At 42.9% G+C, this 25,933-nt stretch overlaps 1 protein-coding gene across 1 annotated transcript; it reads right to left on the reverse strand.

Annotated features, from left to right (window-relative positions):
• Positions 1-7,705: 7,705 nt before the first annotated feature.
• uchl3 (ubiquitin carboxyl-terminal esterase L3 (ubiquitin thiolesterase)) lies at positions 7,706-21,491 on the reverse strand. Its single transcript, XM_020461641.2, has 9 exons — positions 21,350-21,491; positions 21,165-21,176; positions 18,564-18,692; positions 17,986-18,142; positions 16,505-16,590; positions 16,238-16,285; positions 15,941-16,016; positions 15,303-15,361; positions 7,706-8,984 (listed from the first exon to the last, which is right to left on the reverse strand). Exons 1-9 carry the CDS (start codon positions 21,389-21,391, stop codon positions 8,901-8,903), a joined length of 693 nt encoding a protein of 230 aa, XP_020317230.1. The 5' UTR covers positions 21,392-21,491; the 3' UTR covers positions 7,706-8,900.
• Positions 21,492-25,933: the final 4,442 nt, after the last annotated feature.

Consider the following 25,933-nt stretch of genomic DNA (forward strand, 5'->3'; position numbering starts at 1 on the left):
AGCCAGATTTGAACACAATCCGATCACAATGCGACTTTTGCACATCTAGACTGGTCTTTTCAATGCGATCTTATTCTGTTAGCAGAATTGGCATGTAAGTGTCAAGTGTAGACACAGCCTCTATGGCTGCGTTTACACAGGCAGCCCCATACTGATCTTTAGCCCAATTATTGGCAAAATAGATGATCTGATTGGTCAAAGACCAATTAGTGGAAAAATATCAAAATTGGGCTGCCTGTGTAAATGCAAGTATGGGTAGGCTACTATGTACACATTTCATAATTTGGAGAATGAGCTGGCAGAAGTGAATCCGGAAGGCTCTCAGTTGGATAACTCTGCCCACAATGAAGTCTAAACTAGGCCTACCTTTTACACACACATACCTTTTTGGGACTTAGGGACCCAATAGTGTAGGATTTCCCAAACGTGGTCCTGGGGCCTCATGCTTTTTGTACTAGCACTTCACAGCTGATTCAAATAACCAACTCATCATCAAGCTTTGATTCTTTGAATCAGCTGTGTAGTGCTAGGTCAAAAAAATAAATAAACTTGCACCCAAGGGGGGACCCAGGATCAAGTTTGGGAAACTGTGAATTGGTGCAGTGGATTTTCAATATAACTAGACAGAGGTAAGGCTACAAAGTTTACAGTTAAATATTTTTGTGGTTCTTCTTACCTCCACCCATATCTGTGCCTCCAAAAAGGCAGCATCGCAGCTGATGGACGATTGCTCTCGCCACTCCATCGAACAGTACCAAGCCTGTGCCTCCAAGAAGGCAGCATCGCAGCTGATGGACGATTCGTCTCGCTACTCCATCGAACAGTTCCAAGATCACGACTAAGATCTGATCTATTAAATCAATAATGTCATGTGACAGCTAGATGTCCTCTAGTTTGTACAACAAAGAAATAGCCTAAAAAACATCCAACTGGGCAAAAACTAATTAATTCAACACTGTTTCCACATCATTTCAACCAAAACATGCAATGTGATGATGTTGAATCAAGTGGGAGAACTGATTGGATTTGAAAAAAGTTATATTCTTTTAACCTGACTTTTAACCTAAATCAAATAACATGGTCACATTTTTTGTTGATTTCACCTTAGTTGACAACTCAACCAAATGTAAATCAAAACTACACATTGAACTGATGTGGCCCAGTGGGCTGCCAAGTTAACAAGTGCAACGGAAAAGATAAAATTACAATAGAAATATTATTCATACTGTACTGTAGCCTATTGGCATGATTTAAACCAGTCAAAATAAATGTATCCTTTGGATATGTACAAACAAGCGTCACTTTGCACAACAGTTGAGCATCTTTCCTCCATCTGCTCTACACCATTGCCAAGTAACGTTAGGTTTACCTCAACTCCACGATTTGTGGCACACCACAAATCAACACATGTAACATTTAGGTTAGTCAAACTTGACATTGTTCATCTTGCTATTGATACTACCCTGGGAGAACGCAACAACTGGTGTGTTGGTAAATCCACTCTGGGGTACCAGAGTGCGCTCTGGGCGTTCGTAGGGGTCCAGACCCTCTGTCCGAGGAGTAGGATTGATCCGAACGCTCTGACCTCCCACCCGCAGTCAAGCACCCAAACTAACTGGCAAGTTACTCCCCGATACAAATGAGAACAGCTCACTCTGACCATTTTACTCGCCCAAGCAGAGCTGGTTAGGCTGTTTTCATGTTATCCAGAGCGTTGGTGAATGTAACTGTCCTGCTGGCGACAGTTACGTTTACTGGCACCGGCCATATTCAACAGGTGTTGTGCATTCGTAAATTCATTATTCTGCGCTCTAGCGCACCCGGAATAGATAGCCAAAGTGAATTAACTAACACGCCCAAAGTTTATTTTTACCTACCTGTTTGGTCTCGACTACACACCCACCAGATTATTCCCTAGATTGTTTGGTCCTACTAACACAATGGATGCCTACTTCCGATAAAGAGGGCTATCTGAAGGTATTGAAAGAACTGTACATTTACCATCCGACCGAAACTGCCGCTTGAGAGACAGGATGTTTCTCTTCCTCCACTCCGAAGCAACAGCACCACCTTTGACGTGCACTTTTCTCGTGGATCTATCACGCCACCTGGCGGAACAGGTGATTACTTTAGCCTCTCACCATACTTTACTGGAGGTGCTTTTTTGGATAATAGTCGTTCCTCCTCAGATGTAGGAACGAGACTGTCAGCTAAATTGAACTATCAGTCTTGAATTAGAACTTTGACAGCACATTTGACCTTGGCTGGCCTGGTTGCTGTCTCTGTTCAACTACAACATTCCACTCCTTTGTCAAAGAGACTGTAATTTGTCAAAGAGACTGTCCTTACGGTATTCTTGAAATATCAACGTTCTATAATTAATGCGGGATAAGGATGTATTGCTGGCAGTACTGTCGCAGATTTTAGAATTTTTTTTTTTTAAGACAAAAAAAATGGTATAAATACAATATTTAAAATAAAAGTATGTCAAATAATCGTTTATTTTTTTGTGGTTGTGATGATGTGAAAACCATTGTAGTGTACTAGTGTAGGTGCAACAAAAAAATCGATATTCCCAAAGTTTAGCATGTCTTTATAAAGTTCACATCAATGCTGTTATGTTGAAATATATTGTTGTAGGCTTTATGTAAATGAATACACTTTTGATAAAATACATATATACCCTATGTAATTGGAATAACTCACTAGAGTCTACAAAACGTAAATTGGTCTAATTGTGGTGGGCAACAAGTTTAATACAGAGTACTGGTGAGTCCTTACTCCACCCATTCCATTCACTGCAACACACTGCATATGAATTACATGTTGGCTTATAGAAATAAAATACTCTATGTGCCGATGTAAAAGTGGGATTGGCTTAGCCGTGGGACGATATTTGGTGGGTGGCGGTGCTGCACATTTGGGCTAAAAACATTTCTCCCTGTGCCACAGACTGGTGTATTGTTCCACTAATACAGGAATAGTATTTTCCCAGTGCACTACTTTTGCGAGAAAAAAAATGTCCAGGCCTGCAGAGGGCTATATCTGCAGCTGCCTATGGATTGAAGGTGGCATTTTCTGAGCTAAACTGACCAAGACAACAACACATTAAACTTCATATAGTTCTGCCACAAAACAATAAAATTTTCTCTCAACCAGTGGCATATGGGCTTTACTCATTTCATAGTGTATTCTACTGTATTTTTGTCAATGCCACTCCGACATTGCTCGTCCTAATATTTATATATTTCTTAATTCCATTCTTTTACTTTTATATTTGTGTGCATTGTTGTGAATTGTTAGATATTACTGCACTGTTGGAGCTAGAAACACAAGCATTTCGCTACACCTGCAATAACATCTGATAAATATGTGTATGTGACCAATAAAATGTGATTTGATTTTGACTCGACATTTCACCTTTCATTTTAAATTAATTACTAAACATTTTGAAAAACATCAATTCCAATTTGAAATTATGGGGTATTCTGTGTAGGCCAGTGACAAAACATCTCAATGTCATCCATTTTAAATTCAGGCTGTAACACAACAAAATGTGGAAAAAGTCAAGGGTTGAGAATTACTTTCTGAAGGCACTTATATTTTTGTCAATTTCGACCTGCCCACCCTTATAAAAGATGGCATTTGCGAGAATTGCCAGACGGGAAATCCGCCCATCAACATCGTCAGCAACATGTGACACAGAGTGCCTTCTGAGTGAGTTGGTAGGGGTGATGGGGTGGTTTTGGATTCACTGTTTCTTGTCACTCCAAGGTTGTGACACCATCGACACGCCCATTCCTGCTAACCCTGCCTCCATGTCAGTACTCAGTGGAGAGAAAAGATTACTTGAACGTGGGGGGGTCATCACAAGAGAAAGGACAAGAACTGAGTGAAAATATGTTGTTTGACCAAATAAACTTTAAGATTGGATGCAAATATTTTCAATGTTCTAATTCTAATTGTTTCCATAATTTTTTAAAATATATTTTTATCTAAATATCTATATTTTTTCAATCACTTTCACTTACAGTAATACAACTCCTTGATGTTATCCTCACAAATAATCCTGATAGGTGTCAGTCTGGTGTTTCTGTAATGACCTTAGCGATCACTGCTTCACAGTGTGTTTGTAATGGCTGCTCAGTGAAACCACCTGTCCTGATGTCATAGACGCTGACTAAAAAAATTTAATGAGCAAGCCTTTCTTCATGGCCTCTGTAAATTGGTATAAAATCAGATCCCCACTGTCAAAGACGCTTGATATTTTCAGTGATATTGTTAACAATGAGAATTAAAAACAGGTTCAGCCCCTGGTTCGACTGTGATCTGGCAGAGTTACACCCCCGCAAGAAATTCATTTGGCAAAAGGTTTGGCACACATACTTAGGCTGACTGGCTCTTGTTCAGGCAAATGAGAAATAAGTGTACTCAGGCTATCCGAAAGGCCAAAGTTAGTTACTTTCAGGAGCAGTTCTCTCAGCCCTCATCCTCCACCCGTTCTGCCAGTTACATTTTGTTAAAGGTCCCCAAAACCACACAGCCCTGGGTTGCTCCTCTTTTCAATTCGCTGTAACTTCGACTGGAACGAGCTGCAAAAAACACTCAAACTAGACAGTTTTATGTCCATCTCTTCATTCAAAGACTTAATCATGGACACTCTGGCAGTTGTGGTTGCTTTGCGTGATGTATTGTTGTCTCTACCTTCATGCTGTTTTCTGTGCCCAATGTTTGTAAAATGTTTTGTACTGCTACCATGTTGTCGTCATGTGGTGTTGCTAACATGCTATGTTCGTCTTAGGTCTCTCTTTATTTTGTGTTGTGGTGTCTCTCGTCTTAATTTTTATTTTATCCCCCGTCCCTGCAGGAGACCTTTTGGTAGACCGTCATTGTAAATAAGAATGTGTTTTTAAACTGACTTGCCTAGTTAAATAAAGGTTAAATAAAAATAAAACAATCATTTATACCTTTTCGGCTAATTCTTTAGAACTCAAATTGGCTCCATACACCCTGCAGTTAAACACTTTTGGGACAAAGTTAGAAAATGAATTTCAAAATTCATGAATGGAAATATGCAATACTTCGCATCTACTACGTTACTTAACAGCTCCTTGAATCTCTCAATCAGACGATGGTTTGTTGGATGGAGACGTTAGCTGGTTGGGGGAATGGGATGGTTGGTTGGTTGGTTGGATGGATGGAGACGTTGGCTGGGTGGGGTTAGGGACGTTAGCTGTGTGGGGTCGGGGGAATGGGATGGTTGGTTGGTTGGATGGATGGAGACGTTGGCTGGGTGGGGTTAGGGACATTAGCTGTGTGGGGTTGGGGGAATGGGATGGTTGGTTGGTTGGATGGATGGAGACGTTGGCTGGGTGGGGTTAGGGACGTTAGCTGTGTGGGGTTGGGGGAATGGGATGGTTGGTTGGTTGGATGGATGGAAACGTTGGCTGGGTGGGGTTAGGGACGTTAGCTGTGTGGGGATGGAGACGTTGGCTGGGTGGGGTTGGGGGAATGGGACGGGTGGGGCTGGTGACGTTGCCTGGGGTTGGGGGAATGGGACGGGTGGGGCTGGTGACGTTGCCTGGGGTTGGGGGAATGGGACGGGTGGGGCTGGGGACGTTGGCTGGGTGGGGTTGGGGGAATGGGACGGGTGGGGCTGGTGACGTTGCCTGGGGTTGGGGGATTGGGACGGGTGGGGCTGGGGATGTTGCCTGGGGTTGGGGGATAGGGACGGGTGGGGCTGGGGACGTTGGCTGGGTGGGGCTGGGGACGTTGGCTGGGTGGGGCTGGGGACGTTGGCTGGGTGGGGTTGGGGAATGGGATGGGTGGGGTTGGGAACGTTGGCTGGGTGGGGTTGGGGAATGGGATGGGAAGTTTGGGTTTCCTTTTATTTTCCTGTACAGTGCATTCAGAAATGATTCAGACCTCTTCCCTTTTCCCATATTTTGTTACGTTACAGCTTTATTCCAAAATGTATTTAAATGTTTTCCCTCAATCTACACAATACCCCATAATGACAGAGCGAAAACAGGTTTAGCCATTTTTGCAAACGTATTATAAATTAAAAACATACCCTATTTACATAAGTATTCAGACCCTTTGCTCGGAGACTCGAAATTGAGCTCAGGTGCATCCTGTTTCCATTGATCATCCTTGATGTTTTTACAACTTGGGAGTCCACCTGTGGTAAATTCAATTGATTCAACATGATTTGGAAAGAAACACACCGGTCTATATACGGTCCCACAGTTGACGGTGCATGTCAGGGAAAAAAACCAAGCCATGAGGTCGAAGGAATTGTCCGCAGAGCTCCGAGACAGGATTGTGTTGAGACACAAATCTGGGGAAGGGTACCAAAAAATGTCTACAGCATTGAAGGCATCAAGAACAGTGGTCTCCATCCTTCTTAAGTGGAAGAAGTTTGGAACCCCCAAGACTCTTCGTATAGTTGCCCGCCCGGCCAAACTGAGTAATCGGGGGAGGAGGACCTTGGTCAGGGAGGTGACCAAGGGAGAACCTTCCAGAAAGACAACCATCTCTGCAGCACTCCACCAATCAGGCCTTTATGTGGAGTGGCCAGATGGAAGCCACTCCTTAGTAAAAGGCACATGACAGCCCACTTGGAGTTTGCCAAAAGGCACCTAAAGGACTCTGGCTGTGAGAAACAAGATTCTCTGGTCTGATGAAACCAATATTGAATTATTTGGCCTGAATGCCAAGAGTCAGGTCTGGAGGAAACCTGGCACCATCCCTACAGTGAAGCATGGTGGTGGCAGCATCATGCTGTGGGGATGTTTGTCAACGGCAGGGACTGGGAGACTAGTCAGGAGAGGGAAAAATAAACGGAGCAAACTACAGAGAGATCCTTGATGAAAACCTGCTCCAGAGCGCTCAGGACCTCAGACTGGGCCGAAGTTTCACCTTCCAACAGGACAACGACCCTAAGCACACAGCCAAGACAACGCAGGAGTGGCTTCGGCGCAAGCCTCTGAATATCCTTGAGTGGCCCAGCCAGAGCTGAACATCTCTGGAGACCTAAAAATATCTGTGCAGTGACTATCCCCAACCAAACTGACGAGCTTGAGAGAATCTGCAGAGAAACACCCCAAATACAAGTGTCCCAAGCTAAGTGAAGAATCTGAATACTTACGTAAATTTGATATCAGTTTTATAAATTCACAAAATGAAATTAAAACCTGTTTTTGTCATTATTGGGTATTATGGGTAGATTAATTAAGGAAAAAAATGATCAATTCTAGAATAAAGCTCTAACATAAAATGTGTAAAAAATTTAAGAGGTCTGAACACTTTCCAAATGCACTATATACACAGAATTATTACCCAAACTTAAAAAGATTACCAAAAGTTTGTAGCCATTTACCTTTTGTTTTTTCTTCTGAGTGGCAGCCCACAGGTACGTGTCAAATAACGGAATATCAAATATGAATTTAAATATCGTACCTGTAACCCTCCCCCAAAAAATAAGTAACATGTGACATTCTAACAAGGCAGTTATGAAAATGTATATTATATTGCATGTAGCCAAGTGACTAAGTAAGAAGAGGTTTGTTGTTTTCATTATATTAAATATGTAGTCATATTTTCTTGTTTGTATTATGAAAAACAAGGTAAAATATGTACTCTTTTTTAGTCATTTGGTTACATGATAGATCGGGTGTGTGCGAGTGAAATAAAGTAAGATTTCAACCATTTTGGTATTTTAATTTGCCAGTATTTTACAAAAGGTAGGCACCATGTCAGTGGTAGTAGCTATATCACATCTTTTTACCACTCCCCATGTCAATCAATCATCAAAACATACTTAAAAGGCCCATTGCAGTCAAAACTGATTTTCCTGTTTTATATACATTTCCACACAATGAGGTTGGAATAGTACTGTGAAATTGTGAAAATTATAATGCCGTTAGTGTAAGAGCTTTTTGAAAAGACCACCTGAAATTTCAGTGGGATGGAGTTTTGTTCTGCCTGGTGACATCACCAGGAGGTAAATTAGTTAATAAGATCAATAAGAAAAAGACTTCCAAACCTCTCTGCCAATAACAGCTTGTTTTCAGTTCCCTTCCCCACTCACAGTCCTAGCAATATTCCTGCTTGAGAAATTGCTCTTGCTAAGAAGCAATTTCAGGTTTCTTTTTTTAGAATTGTAATTAAATTAAGTATGGTACTCAATTGTTAGAGAAATGGTTAAATAGAGAAAATCTGCATTGGGTCTTTAAATACGTTATTCAATACATTGCAAGTCAATGAAACGGACGCTTCTGTATTTCTAATTTCTGCAGAGGAATACAAAAAGAAAATCCTGTTAGAATTGAGTTTTTGCATACACCTTACCACAGCTGTCAGTATCATCTTTGAAAGGTTACACGAGTTTGGAAATCAGAGCAATTGTCCAGTACCTAATGGCCTGTATACTTTAGTGCAGGGTCAGAATAGTCCAACTGAAAGCTCAATTACCACTACAGTAATACTGCAGCGTTGTAAGTGACCTGGGGTGGGTGAAGGTTTCCCTAGGTACAGATTTAGGATCACCTTACCCATTAGTTGGGTTGCAAAACTGACCCAAGGACAGTGTCTTGGAGCAACTTCAGCCTAAATCATTCAAAGTACTAAGGGGCAATGGGGAAGTAGTGATGGCACACACTTCAATAACTTTCAGTTGCATGACAACTTTTAATCTGACAATCTAATCGTTTTTAGAATCAGGCTACTGATTCCTTGCAAGCTTAGCTTACTTTAATTATATATATTTTTACAGTTAACCTTTTGTCATCATACCACATGCTAACCTATTCAGTAAAAATGCTAATGAGCTAACAAAATTCAGCACTTGAGAATGATTGGCAGTCGTATTTTCTTCTCTTGTTCGGCGAGTGCCGTGTTCATGCCTTGGACAGGGCCACCACTGTGAAGCGAAGCTCCTGGGGGTCCCGAGCCATGAATGTCTTACACACCTCTGTTGCATCCTGCAACACAGACAAAACAAATACACTTTGATACATTATACGATTATAACCAGGGTCCTAATTATTAGCGCAAACTAGGGGTGTTGAGTACAGGCACCTCTGTTTGGTCCATACTGTGAAACTGAATGAATACATAAAAAGCTATTCCTACACTGTCATGTATGCCTTGAGTAAATATGAGCTCATTACTATTTATTTTTTCAAGCTATTCTGTTAAAAAACAACGAGTTTATACGCACAGTCATCAAAATTATAATCTTAATTAATTGTCCAACCGAGTCGCAGCCGGGAACTAATTCTGTACGATAGTGAGTGGTAGGGTTGATTAACCAGGAAGATTCTCCATCATTGTTTAAATCTGCAGTTTGTGAACATTTTGGTTTCCCAGTTGATTACAACTGCGATGGATAAAGATTATAATCGCCACTGCTCAAGGAGAATAGCTTAAGGAGCTGCCAACACCTCAAACTTGTTGACATGTGCTCTTCACAGATTAATCCCGGTTCAACTATACCGGGCAGAAGGTCGTTGTGTGGGCGAGCAGTTTGCTGATGTCAACGTTGTGAACAGAATGCCCCATGGTGGTGGTGTGGTTATGGTATGGGCAGGCGTAAGCTATAGACAACGAACACAATTGCATTTTATCAATGGCAATTTGAATGCACAGAGATACTGTAACGAGATCCTGAGGCCCATTATCGTGCCATTCATCCGCCACCATTACCTCACGTTTCAGCACGATAACCCACAGCCCCATTAGTACACAATTCCTGGAAGCTGAAAATGTCCCAGGTCTTCCATGGCCTGCATACTGACCAGACATGTCACCCATTGAGCATGTTTGGGATGCTCTGGATCGAGGTGTACGACAGTGTGTTCCAGTTCCCGCCAATATACAGCAACTTCGCACAGCCATTCATTAATAAATGAATAAGTGCTGTGCTTTTAGCACACTACATTTTCATGATCATGTTAAGTGTGTTTGTTAATATGTAGGCGTAATAATCGTATCTATTATCATATGTAGCCTATATAACAATGTTGGAAAATAGATTAATTTAGTTGTGTTCAGTCAGCACAGTATGTGTTAATTCGTATGACCTAACTTTAGAAGTGATGTGCTCTACCCTGAGTTGTTTTAACCTCTACAGGATCTGTCCCCCTACACCAAACGCGATCACGACACGCAGGATAAAATATCAAAACAAATTCTGAACCAATGACATTAATTTGGGAACAGGTCGAAAAGCATTAAACATGTATGGCAATTTAGCTAGCTAGCTTGTCCTATTTAGCTAGCTTGCTGTTGCTAGCTAATTTGTCCTGGGATATAAACATTGAGTTGTTATTTTACCTGAAATGCACAAGGTCATCTACTCTGACAATTAATCCACATATAAAACGAACCACCAAATCATTTCTAGTCATCTTTCCTCCTTCAAGGCTTTTTCATCTTTGAACTTACATGGTGATCGGCATCTACACTTTCATAGTATTACCACGACGACCGGCAAAACATTTAGTCTTTCACCCACGTGGGTATAACCAATGAGGAGTGGTGTGGTATAAGCAATGGGTACCTGCTTCTATAAACCAATGAGGAGATGGGAGAGGAAGGACTTGCAGCACGATCTGCATCAGAAATAGGAATGACTTCTATTTTAGCCCTTGGCATCGCAGACGCTCGTTGGCACGTGCGAGCAGTGTGGGTGCAGTAATTGAATAACATGGATTTCTAAATGTATTTTGCGGCGCACGCGACGTGTCCGGTCTGGTCAACATGTAAGGCTGTAAAAGATAGCACAGAGTAGACCTGATGTAATGTCTGATGGCTGCAACTTGGCATCCAACACTAAAGGCACCACTGTACAAACCATGCATGAGGCAAACAAAGTTGTTCGTAAACTGAAATCAGAACAGACGAAAAAATTTCAGCATGTGGGAAAAGGGGGCTCTCTGAAACTAGTTGTCTCAGTGATGCTTCCCTAGTAAACCTTCCAGATTGAGGTACACAAGGTGGACATGTAATCGTGTTAATGATTTAGGAAGGAAGATTCTCACCAATCTCTGTTTGCAATCAAAAAGGATCAGAAGGATTGTGCGGAACACACTTGCTGGAGAAACCCTTGCTCTTCCAGATGGAATTGATAATGACATCTTTCTGGCAACTGTTCTCAGAGCTTAACACTGGTGAAGCAAAACGGCACATTCTACCTGTAGTGCGTCACTGACAACTACTCCCTAGTTGATGCTGTGAAGTAAACCAAGTTGTCACAGAGACATGACTTGGTCTTGAGATTAGCAGCGTCAATTTATTCAGGCTCAGAGAATCCAGCGGATTCAAAGGAACAGCTTGCTGACTGTGACTAAAAAAGGAGCACCCGCTCATGCTCCTAAAGGCACTGAGTAATGGAAAGTGGCAGCTTGAATAATAAAAAATAAATAACAGTGAAACATAACCCATTTATAATGGGGGACTTGAATAATCCTTGGACTTATTATTTGTTGATGTTTTGTCTTTAAAGAAATGTGGGGAATTGTTCATGTTTGAAGTATCCCTATACGGCAGGGTAGCCTAGTGGTTAGAGCGTTGGACTAGTAACCGGAAGGTTGCAAATTCAAACCCCCGAGCTGACAAGGTACAAATCTGTTGTTCTGCCCCTGAACAGGCACTGTTCCTAGGCAGTCATTGACAATAAGAATTTGTTCTTAACTGACTTGCCTAGTTAAATAAAGGTCAAATAAAAATATGTCTGTTATTACGGTGCTCTCACTCTTATCTGTGCGCCTGCTCAGAGGTTTCTCTCTGTAGGACTGGGTCTGAGTGTAATGGCAACTACTGTATGTACCTTGGAGATACGGTGAAGTAAACATTGTTAAACTGGAACCTCATTGTAAAATAAGAATTTGTTCTTAAATGACTTGCCTCGTTAAATAAAAGGATAAATAACAATTTGGATGACAGCAGTCTGGATAATTTTTCATTAGGATGAATCCCATCATAACTGAAAAGCTCTGGTCTATTCCAAAAAGAGGTCCCAGTCATCCACAAATGGAATGTCAATAGATCGAGACATACAGCTTCCTTTCTCACTGTTCAGATGCACAGAGGGACCGGAGATTATGGGTCATTTCCCCAAATCCTGTATGGTTCTCATTTGACATTGGATTTGTGCTTTCCCGATATGAACCACAACAGGTTTTGCGTCCGGGAGTTGGTTGGGAACAGTTAATACATCCGGATAACAAAGTGTCCTTGCATCTGGGATGACAACATGATGAACCATGGAGATCCCAGCAATGATGCTAGATGGAGGACAATTCTGCCAAACTGGCGCAGACGAAGCTCCTGCTGCTCCCCCGTTTCGAACATTGCTGGAATTTGGAGTTGGGGTGCCTTGAACTCACCTCAGACTGGGAGCCGTGGATCGCTCGTTACTCACACGTCCCTGGTATGCTGGGATCGCTGCCTGCGCACAAGACACCTTCTTGCGAATCCTGCTGTGGGAGTGGAGATTCCAGCTCTGTATGTGGCTGAAATGTATTGCTCAGGAACAGCTTGTTCTTCTACCTTTTACCTTAACCGGCGGTGGTCACACACTGTGTAGATGGCGTCGGGGTAGAGGTGGTTGAAACGCTGTTGTGTTACTATAAGTTTGGGAAATCAACCTCAATAACCTAGTCGGTCTCATTGGCAGACCCAACGCAAGGGAGCGTATTTTTGTAGGCGGCATCCTCTCTGCGAAAATTCTGTCTACTTTTCAGTTGTGCTTAGAGGTCGACTGATTAATCGGACTGGCCGATTAATTAGGGCCGATTTCAAGTTTTCATAACAATCGGAAATCGGTATTTTTGGACACCGATTTGTTTAAATTCTTTACACCTTTATTTAACTAGGCAAGTCAGTTCAGAACACATTCTTATTTTCAATGACGGCCTAGGAACGGTGGGTTAACTGCCTCGTTCAGGTGCAGAACGACAGATTTTTACCTTGTCAGCTCGGGTGATTCAATCTTGCAACCTTACAGTTAACTAGTCCAATGCTCTAACCACCTGCCTCTCATTGCACTCCATGAGGAGAATTGCCTGTTACGCGAATGCAGTAAGCCAAGGTAAGTTGCTAACTAGCATTAAACTTATCTTATAAAAAACAATCAATAATAATCACTAATTAACTACACATGGTTGATGATAGTTTATCTAGCGTGTCCTGCATTAAATATAATCGATGCGGTGCGTATCGTTGCTCCAATGTGTACCTAACCATAAACATCAATGCCTTTCTTAAAATCAATACACAGAAGTATATATTTTTAAACCTGCATATTTAGCTAAAAGAAATCCAGGTTAGCAGGCAATATTAACCAGGTGAAATTGTGTCCCTTCTCTTGCGTTCATTGCACGCAGAGTCAGTGTATATGCAACAGTTTGGGCAGCCTAATTTGCCAGAATTTTACGTAATTATGACATAACATTGAAGGTTGTGCAATGTAACAGGAATATTGAGACTAATGGATGCCACCCCTTAGATAAAATACGGAACGGTTCCTTATTTCACTGAAAGAATAAACATTTGGTTTTCGAGATGATAGTTTCCGGATTCGACCATATTAATGACCTACGGCTCGTATTTCTGTGTGTTATTATGTTCTAATTAAATCTATGATTTGATAGAGCAGTCTGAGCGATGGTAGGCAGCAGCAGGCCCGTAAGCATTCATTCAAACAGCACTTTAGTGCGTTTTGCCAGCAGCTGTTTGACTTCAAGCCTATCTACTCCCGAGATTAGGCTGGTGTAACCGATGGCTAGCTAGTTAGCAGAGTGCACGCTAATAGCGTTTCAAACGTCACTCGCTCTGAGACTTGGAGTGGTTGTTCCCCTTGCTCTGCATGGGCCGCGGCTTTTGTGGAGCGATGGGTAACGTTGCTTTGAGAAAGGCTTTGTTGCTGTGTTCCTGGTTCGAGCCCAGGTAGGAGCGGGGAGAGGGACGGAAGCTATACTGTTACACTGGCAATACTAAAGTGCCTATAAGAACATCCAATAGTCAAAGGTTAATGAAATACAAATGGTATAGAGAGAAATAGTCCTATAATAACTACAACCTAAAACTTCTTACCTGGGAATATTGAAGACTCATGTTAAAAGCAACCACCTGTTTTCATGTTCTCAGCACGGAACTTAAACGTTAGCTTTCTTACATGGCACATATTGCACTTTTACTTTCTTCTCCAACACTTTGTTTTTGCATTATTTAAACCAAATTGAACATTATTCATTATTTATTTGAGGCAAATTTTATTTTTATTGAAGGTATTATATTAAGTTAAAATAAGTGTTCATTCAGTATTGTTGTAATTGTCATTATTACAAATAAATAAAATCGGCCGATTAATCGCTATCGGCTTTTTGGGTCCTCCAATAATCGGTATCAGCGTTGAAAAATCATAATCGGTCGACCTCTAGTTGTGCCATCTCAGTTTGAAGTGCGATGATCCCATCCTTCAGCTCAAAATTTTGATTGCACATCAACAGACAACGAGCTGGGCACACTTCATGGCTTGATTTTTGTTAAGCGAAATGGAAGAGTTTTGCAATTCCATAGCAATGTCACTTGAAGCGTATGAAAGTCAACATGCAGGACAGCTGCCTACAGCAAATTCGATGAATATTCCCGAAGTGTGGTGATAAAATATACTATAAGTAAATCAAAAAATATTATAAAATCCAAGGCTTTAAATCTGAAAATAATCTATTAACCTTCTGAACAAGCCCCAGACCTTTGTTAATGTTCACACTGCCCAAAAAAGTCACAGCAAATCTCTTTTCAATGCAACTCCAAATGCTGCAATCGAAGTGAGTTGACTATTGTCATTGATATTCCTACTGTAGGCCTACTTGCCGTCCACTCTGACTTTGAAGTGTAATGACATGTTATGCTTCTGCTTTAGACTGTTCTCAATATCCACACTACGCCCAGTTCTATTATGGGAACTGAGTTCCCAAAGTGAAAGTAACTTCAAAATGTAAAGATGTGTTTGGATCTGAATTCCTGGCGATTCCCAGAGGGCTGCAGAGCGGATACAGTGGTGCACTCTTGTGGATTAGGTAAGTAAGTTCCCAGAGTGATTTCCCTTTCCAATTCCACCCATGATTATAACAATGCAGGTAAGGTACACCTACTGAATATGGAAATATCAGTAATCAACACGGAAACTCTTTCTGAATAGTCGGCACTTACTCAACAAAGGCTGTGGTTGCCTCTACCAAACCATCATTGCGTTGAGTCTTTACAATGAGATGCATTGATTAGTCGTTTACCTCAAGAAAGCGGACTTCTGATGTTTTCCCATGGGCAATGGGGAAAGGCTTGCGGCCATCTTGAGAGAAAACACAAGATGAGAAACAAATGCTACTGCACATGATCAATATCACACTGCAATGACTGGGCAAGTCTCAGAACAATCCCATTGTAATGTGAATCACATGCATAGAAAACTCATGGTAACCCTTCCTAAGAATACCCTCTTAATGCATTATAAGCATGTTTTTAATAACTTATGGGGCTCATGAACATGTCACGGACGGGATCTGAAGGAAATTCCCCCTTGGTCTGAGGCTGACTGATTTTGAAGAGACAGGCTGGGCTACCTCATCACAAGACCATGAGCCTCTTCACCAGACGCCACCCCACGTTGGGCGCCATTATCACAGGCGGGATCTGAACCCTGGTCTCCCACAGGAGAAACCAATGTCTTGACCATTAGACCAAAAGAAAATGATCCCTTGGGGAAATTAACCCTCACGTCCGCTACAAACGCATTATAAAATGGGCTTACAAGGCATTTTGAAGAGGTTATCCATAAAAAGTGTTACCAAACCCATTTCTGTGTATCTTATTCCTACTATTGAGAGGTCTACAACAAAACATTTCAAGTGGAAAGGGGTGTTTCACTTACCCAGTTCATATAAATGTCCCCCAACATTCACAAAGGCAATGAAATGCAAGTCCACTTTTTCATCCAAGCTTGGTGCCTATAAAACAAAAGATAAAAGCACAACTGGGTCATGTTCAGTATGGGAAAATAGAAAACAAAAACAAGAGTTTACAAAAGGACAAGTTTAAGTAGTAGCTCCCCATTTCACTCTTTCAAAAAGTTGTCCCTGTAGTTACTTATTGACTGCCCTTGACCATGTTCAAAATTAACTCAAATTAAGTTGTTTTAGAAAAGAAAACCCTTCAAATGAATACTCACCTCGGTCTGTCCTTCCTGTGCACTAGATTCATGTGTAACACGGATGCTCTGTAAAGGAAGAAATCATCCACTTCAATTTCAATCACATAATTTCCCCATGGCTAGAATGACACCATCCACTCAGTACATCGTCATCGGGGCCACCACTTATTATAGGCACACCCTGGTAACTGCTAAGCACTAAAATGTTTCTAAACAATAGTTTTGACCCACTAGTGCTAATCTGATAAATGATAATCTTTGTATGGTGAAGATTGATGGAAATACCTCATCTTTCTCCAGGAAGGTGGCCTTGTTCTCTGGGCTCAGTTTAGTGGACTGAACCAGGAACATCTTCAGTGGAGAGTCAGTCTCTGGGAGGACGAGTAGACATAAGCATGAAACATACAGAAAGTTATATCACTGAGCAGTGTTCATTTCGTCAACAGAAAGTGACTAAAATATTCGCCAAACACGTACTTTTCAGTGGCAATTGACGAGACTAATAACTGACTAAATAGACCCAGAAAAAACTAACCAAAAGAAAATGAATTTTCATTTCAGTTGACTAAAATGAGAAGAGACGAAATTATCTCTGTGACTAAAATCTGACTACTAACTGGACTGGACAAGAGTTTCGGGAGAGATTAAGAGCTTTTCATTGACAAGCACAATTCATATTGGCAGCAGTTCTGTTCAGCAGTAGGAAGGACACGCCACACAAAGACTACATCAACTGGTGAGCAAGCAATGTGTGTGGGCAGACAGGCAGCGAACAGGCTCAGATTACACACGGCACAGGCGACTCTCTTGCTTCCCGGTAGCTAACCAGTCACCACCAGCCTTCTATACCCTTTGCCTGGTTAAGAAACAAGCAGCCGTACGAAATTAAAGACAAAAGCTGCATTGAGTTCAATCGTAAAAACAACTATGTTTTTCTCCCTTTTAGTATAGAAAAGTAGGCCGTTTTTGAACTTGTAGTCTCGCTCAACTGTCCCCACTGCATTTCATAGCCAGGTTGTGTAACCAACGTAGCCAAGTCTCCCTTTTCCTCAGAGAAAAAAAAACATTCTAGCCCTTATTGTTCAAAAGATATGATCCATAACACCAGAGCTATGCTTTTTTCTCTTCTGTCGCACATTGGCGGGCCGAATGTTGCATTCATAAAGCATATCGCGGGCCGTTCTAAAACTAGGCTACTTGCGGATCAGACTGTTAACCATTTGATTAGGCTACACCTTGTTCAGTCATGTTCCCTCATTAGCTAGCTATAACTAACAACCTGGGGCGCATTCAGCAGGACATGTTGAATGAGGAATAACGCCAGCTCTATTCATGGATTTTCTATCTGCAATGTTTGAGAATGTTTTGCAACTGAACATGGCTCTGGTAACATTACCAGTAGCCTATATGCAAACATTTGGTGGCAAAGAAAGGAAAAGGGATAGCAAATCATTTATTGACTAAATTAATCTTGCCACTACAGGAAAATAATTTCTACGATTAAATTAGTGAAATACTTTTCCTGAACGAAAACACAATTACATTTTTCACATCTTCATTTTTTCAATTCATCAAAGCCATCATGGACTACAGTAATTTGACATTGTCAAACTGTGATCATGCCCTTTTCTCCCTCGCCATCTCAATAAAGACAGTCACCGCCCTGTGATCGGTGATGTAGGGTTTTTCATTGGGATTGGGGGAGGAAAGCTGATCCTAGATCTGTATGTAGGAGAAACTTCATCCAGGGTGTGACAGCCACATACCAAATTCCAGATGTTCCTGGTTGTTGGCTACAGCGTGAATTAAGCCTATTGTTCCACAGGCGTTGCCGATTGTCTGCTTCATGAAGTAGACATCTGGGGAGACATCCTGGCCCTGGGCCTTGATCTTGGCCTCCTCCTCTAGCCTGAAAGACTCATACTGCAAAATGGGAGAGGGAAAGTGTGTCATGTTGTTTTCTTAACTTATGTGTTCTATCGATGATATTCCATTATATTCTACTGTAGTTACTGGGGCTGAATGTATATTTTAAATTCTAGAATGTTAATAAATACATTTATAGAATACAAAATTATTGCAGAATGCACCTGTGGTGAACACCGGCAAAAACCACAACTCTACATGCGGTTACCCGTATATTTGACCGTCTATATTTGACTGTCAAATCATTTTCAAGTGTAAAAGAACATTTCACACTTGCTGAAAACACAGGTTGACCAATCAAGACAATAGAGTATTTTTTGGTATAGCATAGAAGACGGCACCAGCTGTGACTCCTTTTAACTAAATAGCCCAAGTCAAACAAACACACATTAGGTTGGAGAAGCTGGAGCAGCCCTACCTTCTCTGTGACAGGGAAGAGCAGCAGGACAGCACACACAGGCCTGGGCACCATGCTCAAAAGCTCTGGGTCCATACCATACACGTCGCCAAACTGCCAGGTCGGCAGCAAACCCAACTGTCGCAGAAACTTGGGGAAGAATATTGGAGTTAAATCATCATGCATGAAAATAGAAAATAGGAAAGCAATGGACAGGGCAAAGCTAGGGAGTGTTTTAACTTGATAAAAATATAAATTAGGATATGAACATGAGTAAATCAGCAGGTCAGGGCTCCCGACTGGAACAGCGGTCTAAGGCACTGCATCTCAGTGCTAGAGGCATCACTACAGACCCTGGTTCGATTACAGGCAGTATCACAACCGGCCATGATTGGGAGTCCTATAGGGTGGAGCACAATAAGCCCAGCGTCGACGGGGTTAGGGTTTTGCCGTGGTATTGCCTTCGTTCTAAATAAGAATTTGTTCTTAACTGACTTGCCTAGTTAAATAAAGGTTAAATAATAAATAAAAATCATTATTGTAGCTGCCACACTATCCTTTCAGCAAAGCACACCAAATGCATTTACTATTTAACTAGGCAAGTCAGTTAAGAACAAATTCTTATTTACAATGACGGCCTACCAAAAGGCCTCCTGCAGGGATGGGGGCTGGGATAAAAATAAATTAAATGAAAATAAATTAAATAAAAATATAGGACAAAACACATCACGACAACACTACATAAAGAGAGACCTACGACAACAACACGCATGGTAGCAACACAACATGGCAGCAGCATAAAACAGGCTACAAACATTACTGGCCACAGACAGCAGCACAAAGGGCAAGAAGGTAGAGACAACAATACATCAAGCAAAGCAGCCACAATTGTCAGTATTGTCCATGATTGAGTCTTTCAATGAAGAGATTGAGATAAAACTGTACAGTTTGAAGCTCGTTCCAGGCGCTAGCTGCAGAAAACTGAGAAGACGAGCGACCCAGGGATGTGTTTTGGGAACCTTTAACAGAATGTGACTGGCAGAACGGGTGTTGTATGTGGAGGATGAGGGCTGCAGTAGATATCTCAGATAGGGGGGGGGGGGGGGGGGGGGGGGAGTGAGGCCTAAGAGGGTTTTATAAATAAGCATCAACCAGTGGGTCTCGTGACAGGTATTCAGAGATGACCAGTTTACAGAAGAGTGCAGTCATGTGTCCTATAAGGTGCATTGGTGGCAAATCTGATGGCCGAATGGTAAAGAACATCTAGTCGCTCGAGAGCATCCTTACCAGCCAATTTACAAATTAAGTCTCTGTAATCTAGCATGGGTGGGATGGTCATCTGAATTAGGGTTAGTTTGGCAGCTAGGGTGAAAGAGGAGCTATTTACAATAGAGGAAACCAAGTCTAGATTTAACTTTAGCCTGCAGCTTTGATATGTGCTGAGAGAAGGACTGTGTACCGTCTAGCCATACTCCCAAGTACTTGTATGAGGTGACTACCTCAAGCTCTAAACCCTCAGAGGTAGTAATCACACCTGTGGGTAGAGGGGCGTTCTTCTTACCAAACCACATGACCTTTGTTTTGGAGGTGTTCAGAACAAGGTTAAGGGCAGAGAAAGCTTGTTGGACACTAAGAAAGCTTCGTTGTAGCGCGTTTAACACAAAATCTGGGGAGGGACCAGCTGAGTATATCATCTGCATATAAATGGATGAGAGCGCTTCCTAGCCTTGGGGTGCCCCCTTGGTGACAGGCAGTGGCTGAGACAGCAGGTGTTTTGACTTTATACACTGCACTCTTTGAGAGAGGTAGTTAGCAAACCAGGCCAAAGACCCCTCAGACACCAATACTCCTTAGCCGGCCAACAAGAACAGAATGGGCTACCGTATCAAAAGCTTTGGCCAAGTCAATAAAAATAGCAGCACAACATTGCTTAGAATGAAGGGCAATGGTAGCATCATTTAGGTTTAAGGTTCCAGTGACATAGTCATAACCTGAGTGAAAACCAGATTGCATACCAGAGAGAATACTATAGACATTAAGAAAGTCAGTTGATTATTGACATGTTTTTCCAACACTTTTGATAAACAGGGGAAAATAGAAATAGGTCTATAACACTGTGGCTGCCTTCCAAGCAATGGGAACCTCCCCAGAGAGGAGAGAGGTTAAAAGGTCAGAGATAAGCTTGGTGATGATAGGGGCTGCAACCTTGAAGGATATGGAGCATCATGTGCATGTTTACTGCAGTGATTATTGGCTCCAAGAACTTGCTAGTTAGCTAGTTACATATTCACCATCAAAATCCTGTTTCTGTAAAACAAAGAGCAACTGTCTCTGATATGAATGTCAATGCTGTCTATTTAGCTATTATTAGGGGTTAAATATCAGCTGATACAAGTATAACGTGTTGGATATGCTATTTTTAGAGGGTCGATAGTTAAGCTGAACAGCACCTTCGCTTTTGATAACAAGCCACAGTTAGCTAGCTATTAAATATCATCCAAGCTGGATACTGTGCTGTTAGCCATCTAGCTATTATTTAGCATGGAGTGAGATTCCGATATCCTTAACAGCAACAATTGACACCTCCATGATGGGTTTAGCAAGATGATACGACTTACTCACTTGGTTCATCACCTAAAAGAAAGAACAAAAAGTAAGCCGTTAGCTTTGACAAACCAGCCAGCAATGACTAGCTAGAATAAATTAGCTAGCTAGCCAACTCATGTGAGATTGAATGAATGAGGCAGCTAGCTAGTTGTGATGACATGTTTCACAAAATTGGATAAATACAAAGTATGTATACTAACATCTGGGTTGGCTTCCAGTGGCAACCAGCGCTGGCCGTCCATTTCGAATGATATTATAGTTAGCTAGCTAAAATCTTCAGTAAAGTGAAACAGCTCCAACTTCTTTTTCGGCGAAACAGAAGGTGCGCCTTTCCTCTTCTTCGGTGGTATTTATTCGCTGTTGGTATCCGACGGTGCTTTACCGCCACCTACTATACTGGAGTGTGGGCCAGAGAAGAGGAGGAACTAAATCCTACCTGCCAGCCCCGTTGCTATTTAAAAAAAAAACATATTTCAGACTATATCTAATGATGTTCTACTTAATATTCTCTTTGAACTAATTTCCTGCTTCACCTTCTCCCTCATACTAGATCTCAGCCTCTCTCTTTCCTCTGATACTGCCCACACTGTATCAATACATGCTCCACAGTCTCTGTTTCCTGGCAATTCTCACACTTTCCTGTTGGATGCTTTCCTATCACATTGTACTATTGTGTGTGGGTTTTTTTGCGTTATTTGTAACTTATTTTGTACATAATGTTTCTGCCACCGTTTCTTATCTCCGTGTTTGTCGCCTCCTGTACTGTGTCCGCACAGAACAAGACTCAGCAGCAAGCTCCGGCTGGCCTCCTTCAACCACTCCCTGTTCCTCACCGCCCCGGTCCCATATATCACTGGACTTTGTCACTGATCTCCCCCTGTCAGATGGCTACACCACCATCCTTATGGTTGTGGATAGGTTTTCCAAAGCCGCACATTTAATTCCCTTTCCCAAATTGCCCTCAGCCAAGGAGACGGCCCATCTTATGGTGCAGCACGACTTCCGGATCCATGGACTTCCGGTCGACAAGATCTCCGATCGTGGTCCTCAGTTCACGTCCAGGTTCTGGAAGGCATTCTGCACCCTGATTGTGTCATCGGCCAGCCTGTTCTCCGCGTTTCATCCCCAATCTAACAGCCAGTCGGAGTGAGCCAATCAGGACCTGCGGAAAACTCTTCATTGCCTCGTCTCTGCAAACCCCACCACCTGGAGCCAGCAACTTGTGTGGGTGGAGTACCCCCTGCAACACCCTTCCCTGCTCGGCCACCGGTCTCTCGCCCTTCGAGTGTTCCTTCCCTGAGGAAGAGGAAGAAGTCAACATACCCTCGGCCCAGATGTTCGTCCGCCACTGTTGGCGTTCCTGATCCTGAGCCTTCCTGCCATTCTTTGCCTGCCTGACTCTTTAATTAGGATTACTGATCTCTGCATGTCCTGGACCTGCCATTTGCCTACCCCTTGTATATATTACATCTCTGAGACTCGAACCATCTGCGTCCTGTGTCTGCATCTGGGTCTCCTCCTGTTTCGTTATAGCGACGTCATTTTCTCCCGCAGTTGCTTCACCGCATCTCGGCAGGTGGCTATGTCATCTGTAGTTGCCCTGGCGCTAACCTGCATCTCAACACGCTCCAGAGACTTGCATGTGACAGATTGGCTGGCAATGTTGTTTAAGAGTTTAATGATAGACGTGTTGGAGGCTTCCACCATATCCATAAGTGATTTAATTTACCCCAAATAGCAGTTCCTCTGGGGATTTCTTAACTGCTTGTTTGAAAATTGCCTGCATCGAAGTTTGTTGTTGATTCCGAGCCTTCAATATGGTGGAGTTGGATGTATCCTCGCTGGTCTTAGTTGGCTTGGTGTCTTTCTTTATTTGGAACGCTTTTAGGGTTCTCTGTGCCTTAGTTGAGTGTCCTCGGCCATGTTAAATTAAGCATTTTCAAGGTTCCGAAGTAAATTGTCAGAAATTTGCATGTCAGAATCATGTAATTACACATGAATAACAGTTACTTTTGGGTATGTCTATTTGTATTTATTATGGATCCCCATTAGCTGCTGTCAAAGCAGCAGCTACTCTTCCTGGGATCCAGAAAAATTAAGGCAGCTTTGTAACGGTTTTCTTTAGGTGAAGTAGAGGAGGACCAAAATGCAGCGTGGTTGTTATTCATTGGACTTTAATAAAGAAACTGTACACAAATAAACGAACAAAACAACAAACGTGCGAAAACCTAAAACAGTCCTATCTGGTGCAAAACACAGAGACAGGAACAATCACCCACAAACACATAGTGAAACCCAGGCTACCTAAATATGGTTCCCAATAAAATGTAATATAATATGTAAGGGATAATGAACGTGAGGCTCTGCGTTCTATGGAAAATAATGAACGATGTGGAAGACGTGTTCCATGATGCGGATCTGTGTCACTCCCTGGTCTTAGTATTTTGTGTTTTCTTTATTATTTTGGTTAGGCCAGGGTGTGACATGGGTTTATTATGTGGTGTGTTTTGTCTTGGTGTTTTTGTAGGTATTGGGATTGTGGTATAGTGGGGTTATCTAGAAAAGTCTATGGCTGTCTGGAGTGGTTCTCAATCAGAGGCAGGTGTTTATTGTTGTCTCTGATTGGGAACCATATTTAGGCAGCCATATTCTTTGAGTGTTTCGTGGGTGATTGTTCCTGTCTCTGTGTTTGTTTGCACCAGATAGCCTCAGTCACTTTAGTTATTCTTTTTTCATTGTTTTGGAAGAGAAGAGAACGAGCGCCATTCTCCTTGCGGAGATGGTGCTAAATACATCAACACGGTCGGTCCCTGGGATTGGGCTGGCCAACACGATTCGTTTTGCTTGGAAGGAAAAGGAGTTGGAGCCTTTAGGACGGGAAACTTTTGGAAGGATAATATTGATGGGGATTCTAAAGCTGACGGTGAAGGACGTGTTTTGTTTCCAAGGCAACTCGTTGGAGGGAGCATACGACGTGGCACTATATACAGAGGAGAAACACGATGATATCCTGAGAAGGGCAAGAGCAGTAGGAGGCGAGAGGCCGATGAGCCACTATGAAATAACAAGCCTGGCGAAGAATAACTTTAGGGTTGTAACTGTCAACATTTACAACCCATACGTTAAGGATGAAGAGGTGAGGGCCTTTCTGGGGAGATACATGGATAACGTCTCCTCAGCAAGGCACCTCAAAGACTCCCTTGGGTTTTGGAATGGGAGGAGAGGCTTCCAGGCCCTCCTCAGAGAGGACCCAAAGGGACATGGTGGCTACCTCCATCCTCCTGCTATGTTCTCCCTAGGGGCTGACAGGGGGACGTTGTTTTATGCACGTCAGCCCCCATTTTGCAGGCGCTGTATGGCCTACGGCCACATATGCTTCTACACCTGCATTGCTTGCTGTTTGGGGTTTTAGGCTGGGTTTCTGTACAGCACTTTGAGATATCAGCTGATGTACGAAGGGCTATATAAATAAATTTGATTTGATTTGATATGCGCATCGTGCAGCACAAGAAAATGCAGATTTTGTGGATCTGAGGAACACGAGGCGAAGGATTGTGACAAGCCTAAGGCGTGCCACGGGTGTGGCTCGTCAGCACACCTGTGGCGGGGGTGCCCGGCTCGTCAGAGGTCATATGCGTCTGCCGCTGGGGGGGGGAGCAGGAGCGGGGGATGGGGGAAGAAGAGGAGGGGCAGGAAGCAAGCCTCATGACCAGAGTACAGGTCCAGAGGGGAAGGCCGCAAGGAAGGAGGAGGAGCAAGAAGCGGCGGATGGAAGAGAGTAGGAAACGGAAGGCACGGGAGTAGGAGAACCAGGAAAAGCGGCGGAAGAAGGCAACCGAGTGGAGGAGCATGAGAGAGAAGAAAGCGAGGGAGGAGTGTTGGAGAAGGAGACGGTGGAAGAGCAAGTGGACTGGGGGGAAAGTGCCCTGGTGGAAGAGATGAGGGGTATGGTGGAGGAGCTGGTGGGGGGGAGGGTGGTATCTCTCCACTGCCGCCATCACCAAAGAAGAGAATGAAGAGGAGGGTGCGATTGGCCGACAGTGAGAGGGAGGGGATGGCCAAGAGAGTGATGGGGGTGGGAGAAACCTCTGGGTTGCTGCTGGTTTCCCCAGGCCCTCAACTTCTGTTGGGTGGGGACACACCTAACAAGACTCAGGACTGGGTACAGGAGGAGGTGGGGAGTTTTTTGTTTGGGGACTCAGCCTCCCCGATTTTTTTCCAATCCAGCTGCAGCACTGGGGAGGGGGAGGATTGTGGGGGTAGACCCAGGGTGCAGGGCACCCCGGAGCCAAACACTATTCCTGCATCCTGGGTTGGTGAGATGGAGGAAGTGGGGGGGATGTCGGGAGTACGGATGGTGTTTTCACCGGTAGATATGGAGCAGGGGAGCATCGGGTGAGTCTCCTGTTTTTTTTTTTTTTTCTGTCTGGGTTTAGAATTTGAGTGTATTACATGTTTTTATTTGATTCTTTCATGGGGTCTAATTTTACTTTTGTTACTTTAAATGTAAGGGGTTTAAGGGATTTTGTTAAGAGGAGGGCGGTTTTTAGTTATTTGGAGGTTGTCGGGTTTGATTTTTGTTTTTTACAGGAGGTTCACCTGAGGGATGGAGGGGATGTTAGTAGGTTTAAGAGGGAGTGGGACAAGGGGGAGTCGGTTTGGGGTATTGGGGGGGTGCACTCATCGGGGGTAGGGATTTTGTGTGGGCACAGGGAGGTAAAAGTGGAGGATTCTTTTGTGGTAATGCAGGGGAGGGTTATAGGGGTGGATGTCACGATAAGGGA

Source organism: Oncorhynchus kisutch, linkage group LG26 (genome assembly GCF_002021735.2).
Source record: "Oncorhynchus kisutch isolate 150728-3 linkage group LG26, Okis_V2, whole genome shotgun sequence".
NCBI lineage: Eukaryota > Metazoa > Chordata > Actinopteri > Salmoniformes > Salmonidae > Oncorhynchus > Oncorhynchus kisutch.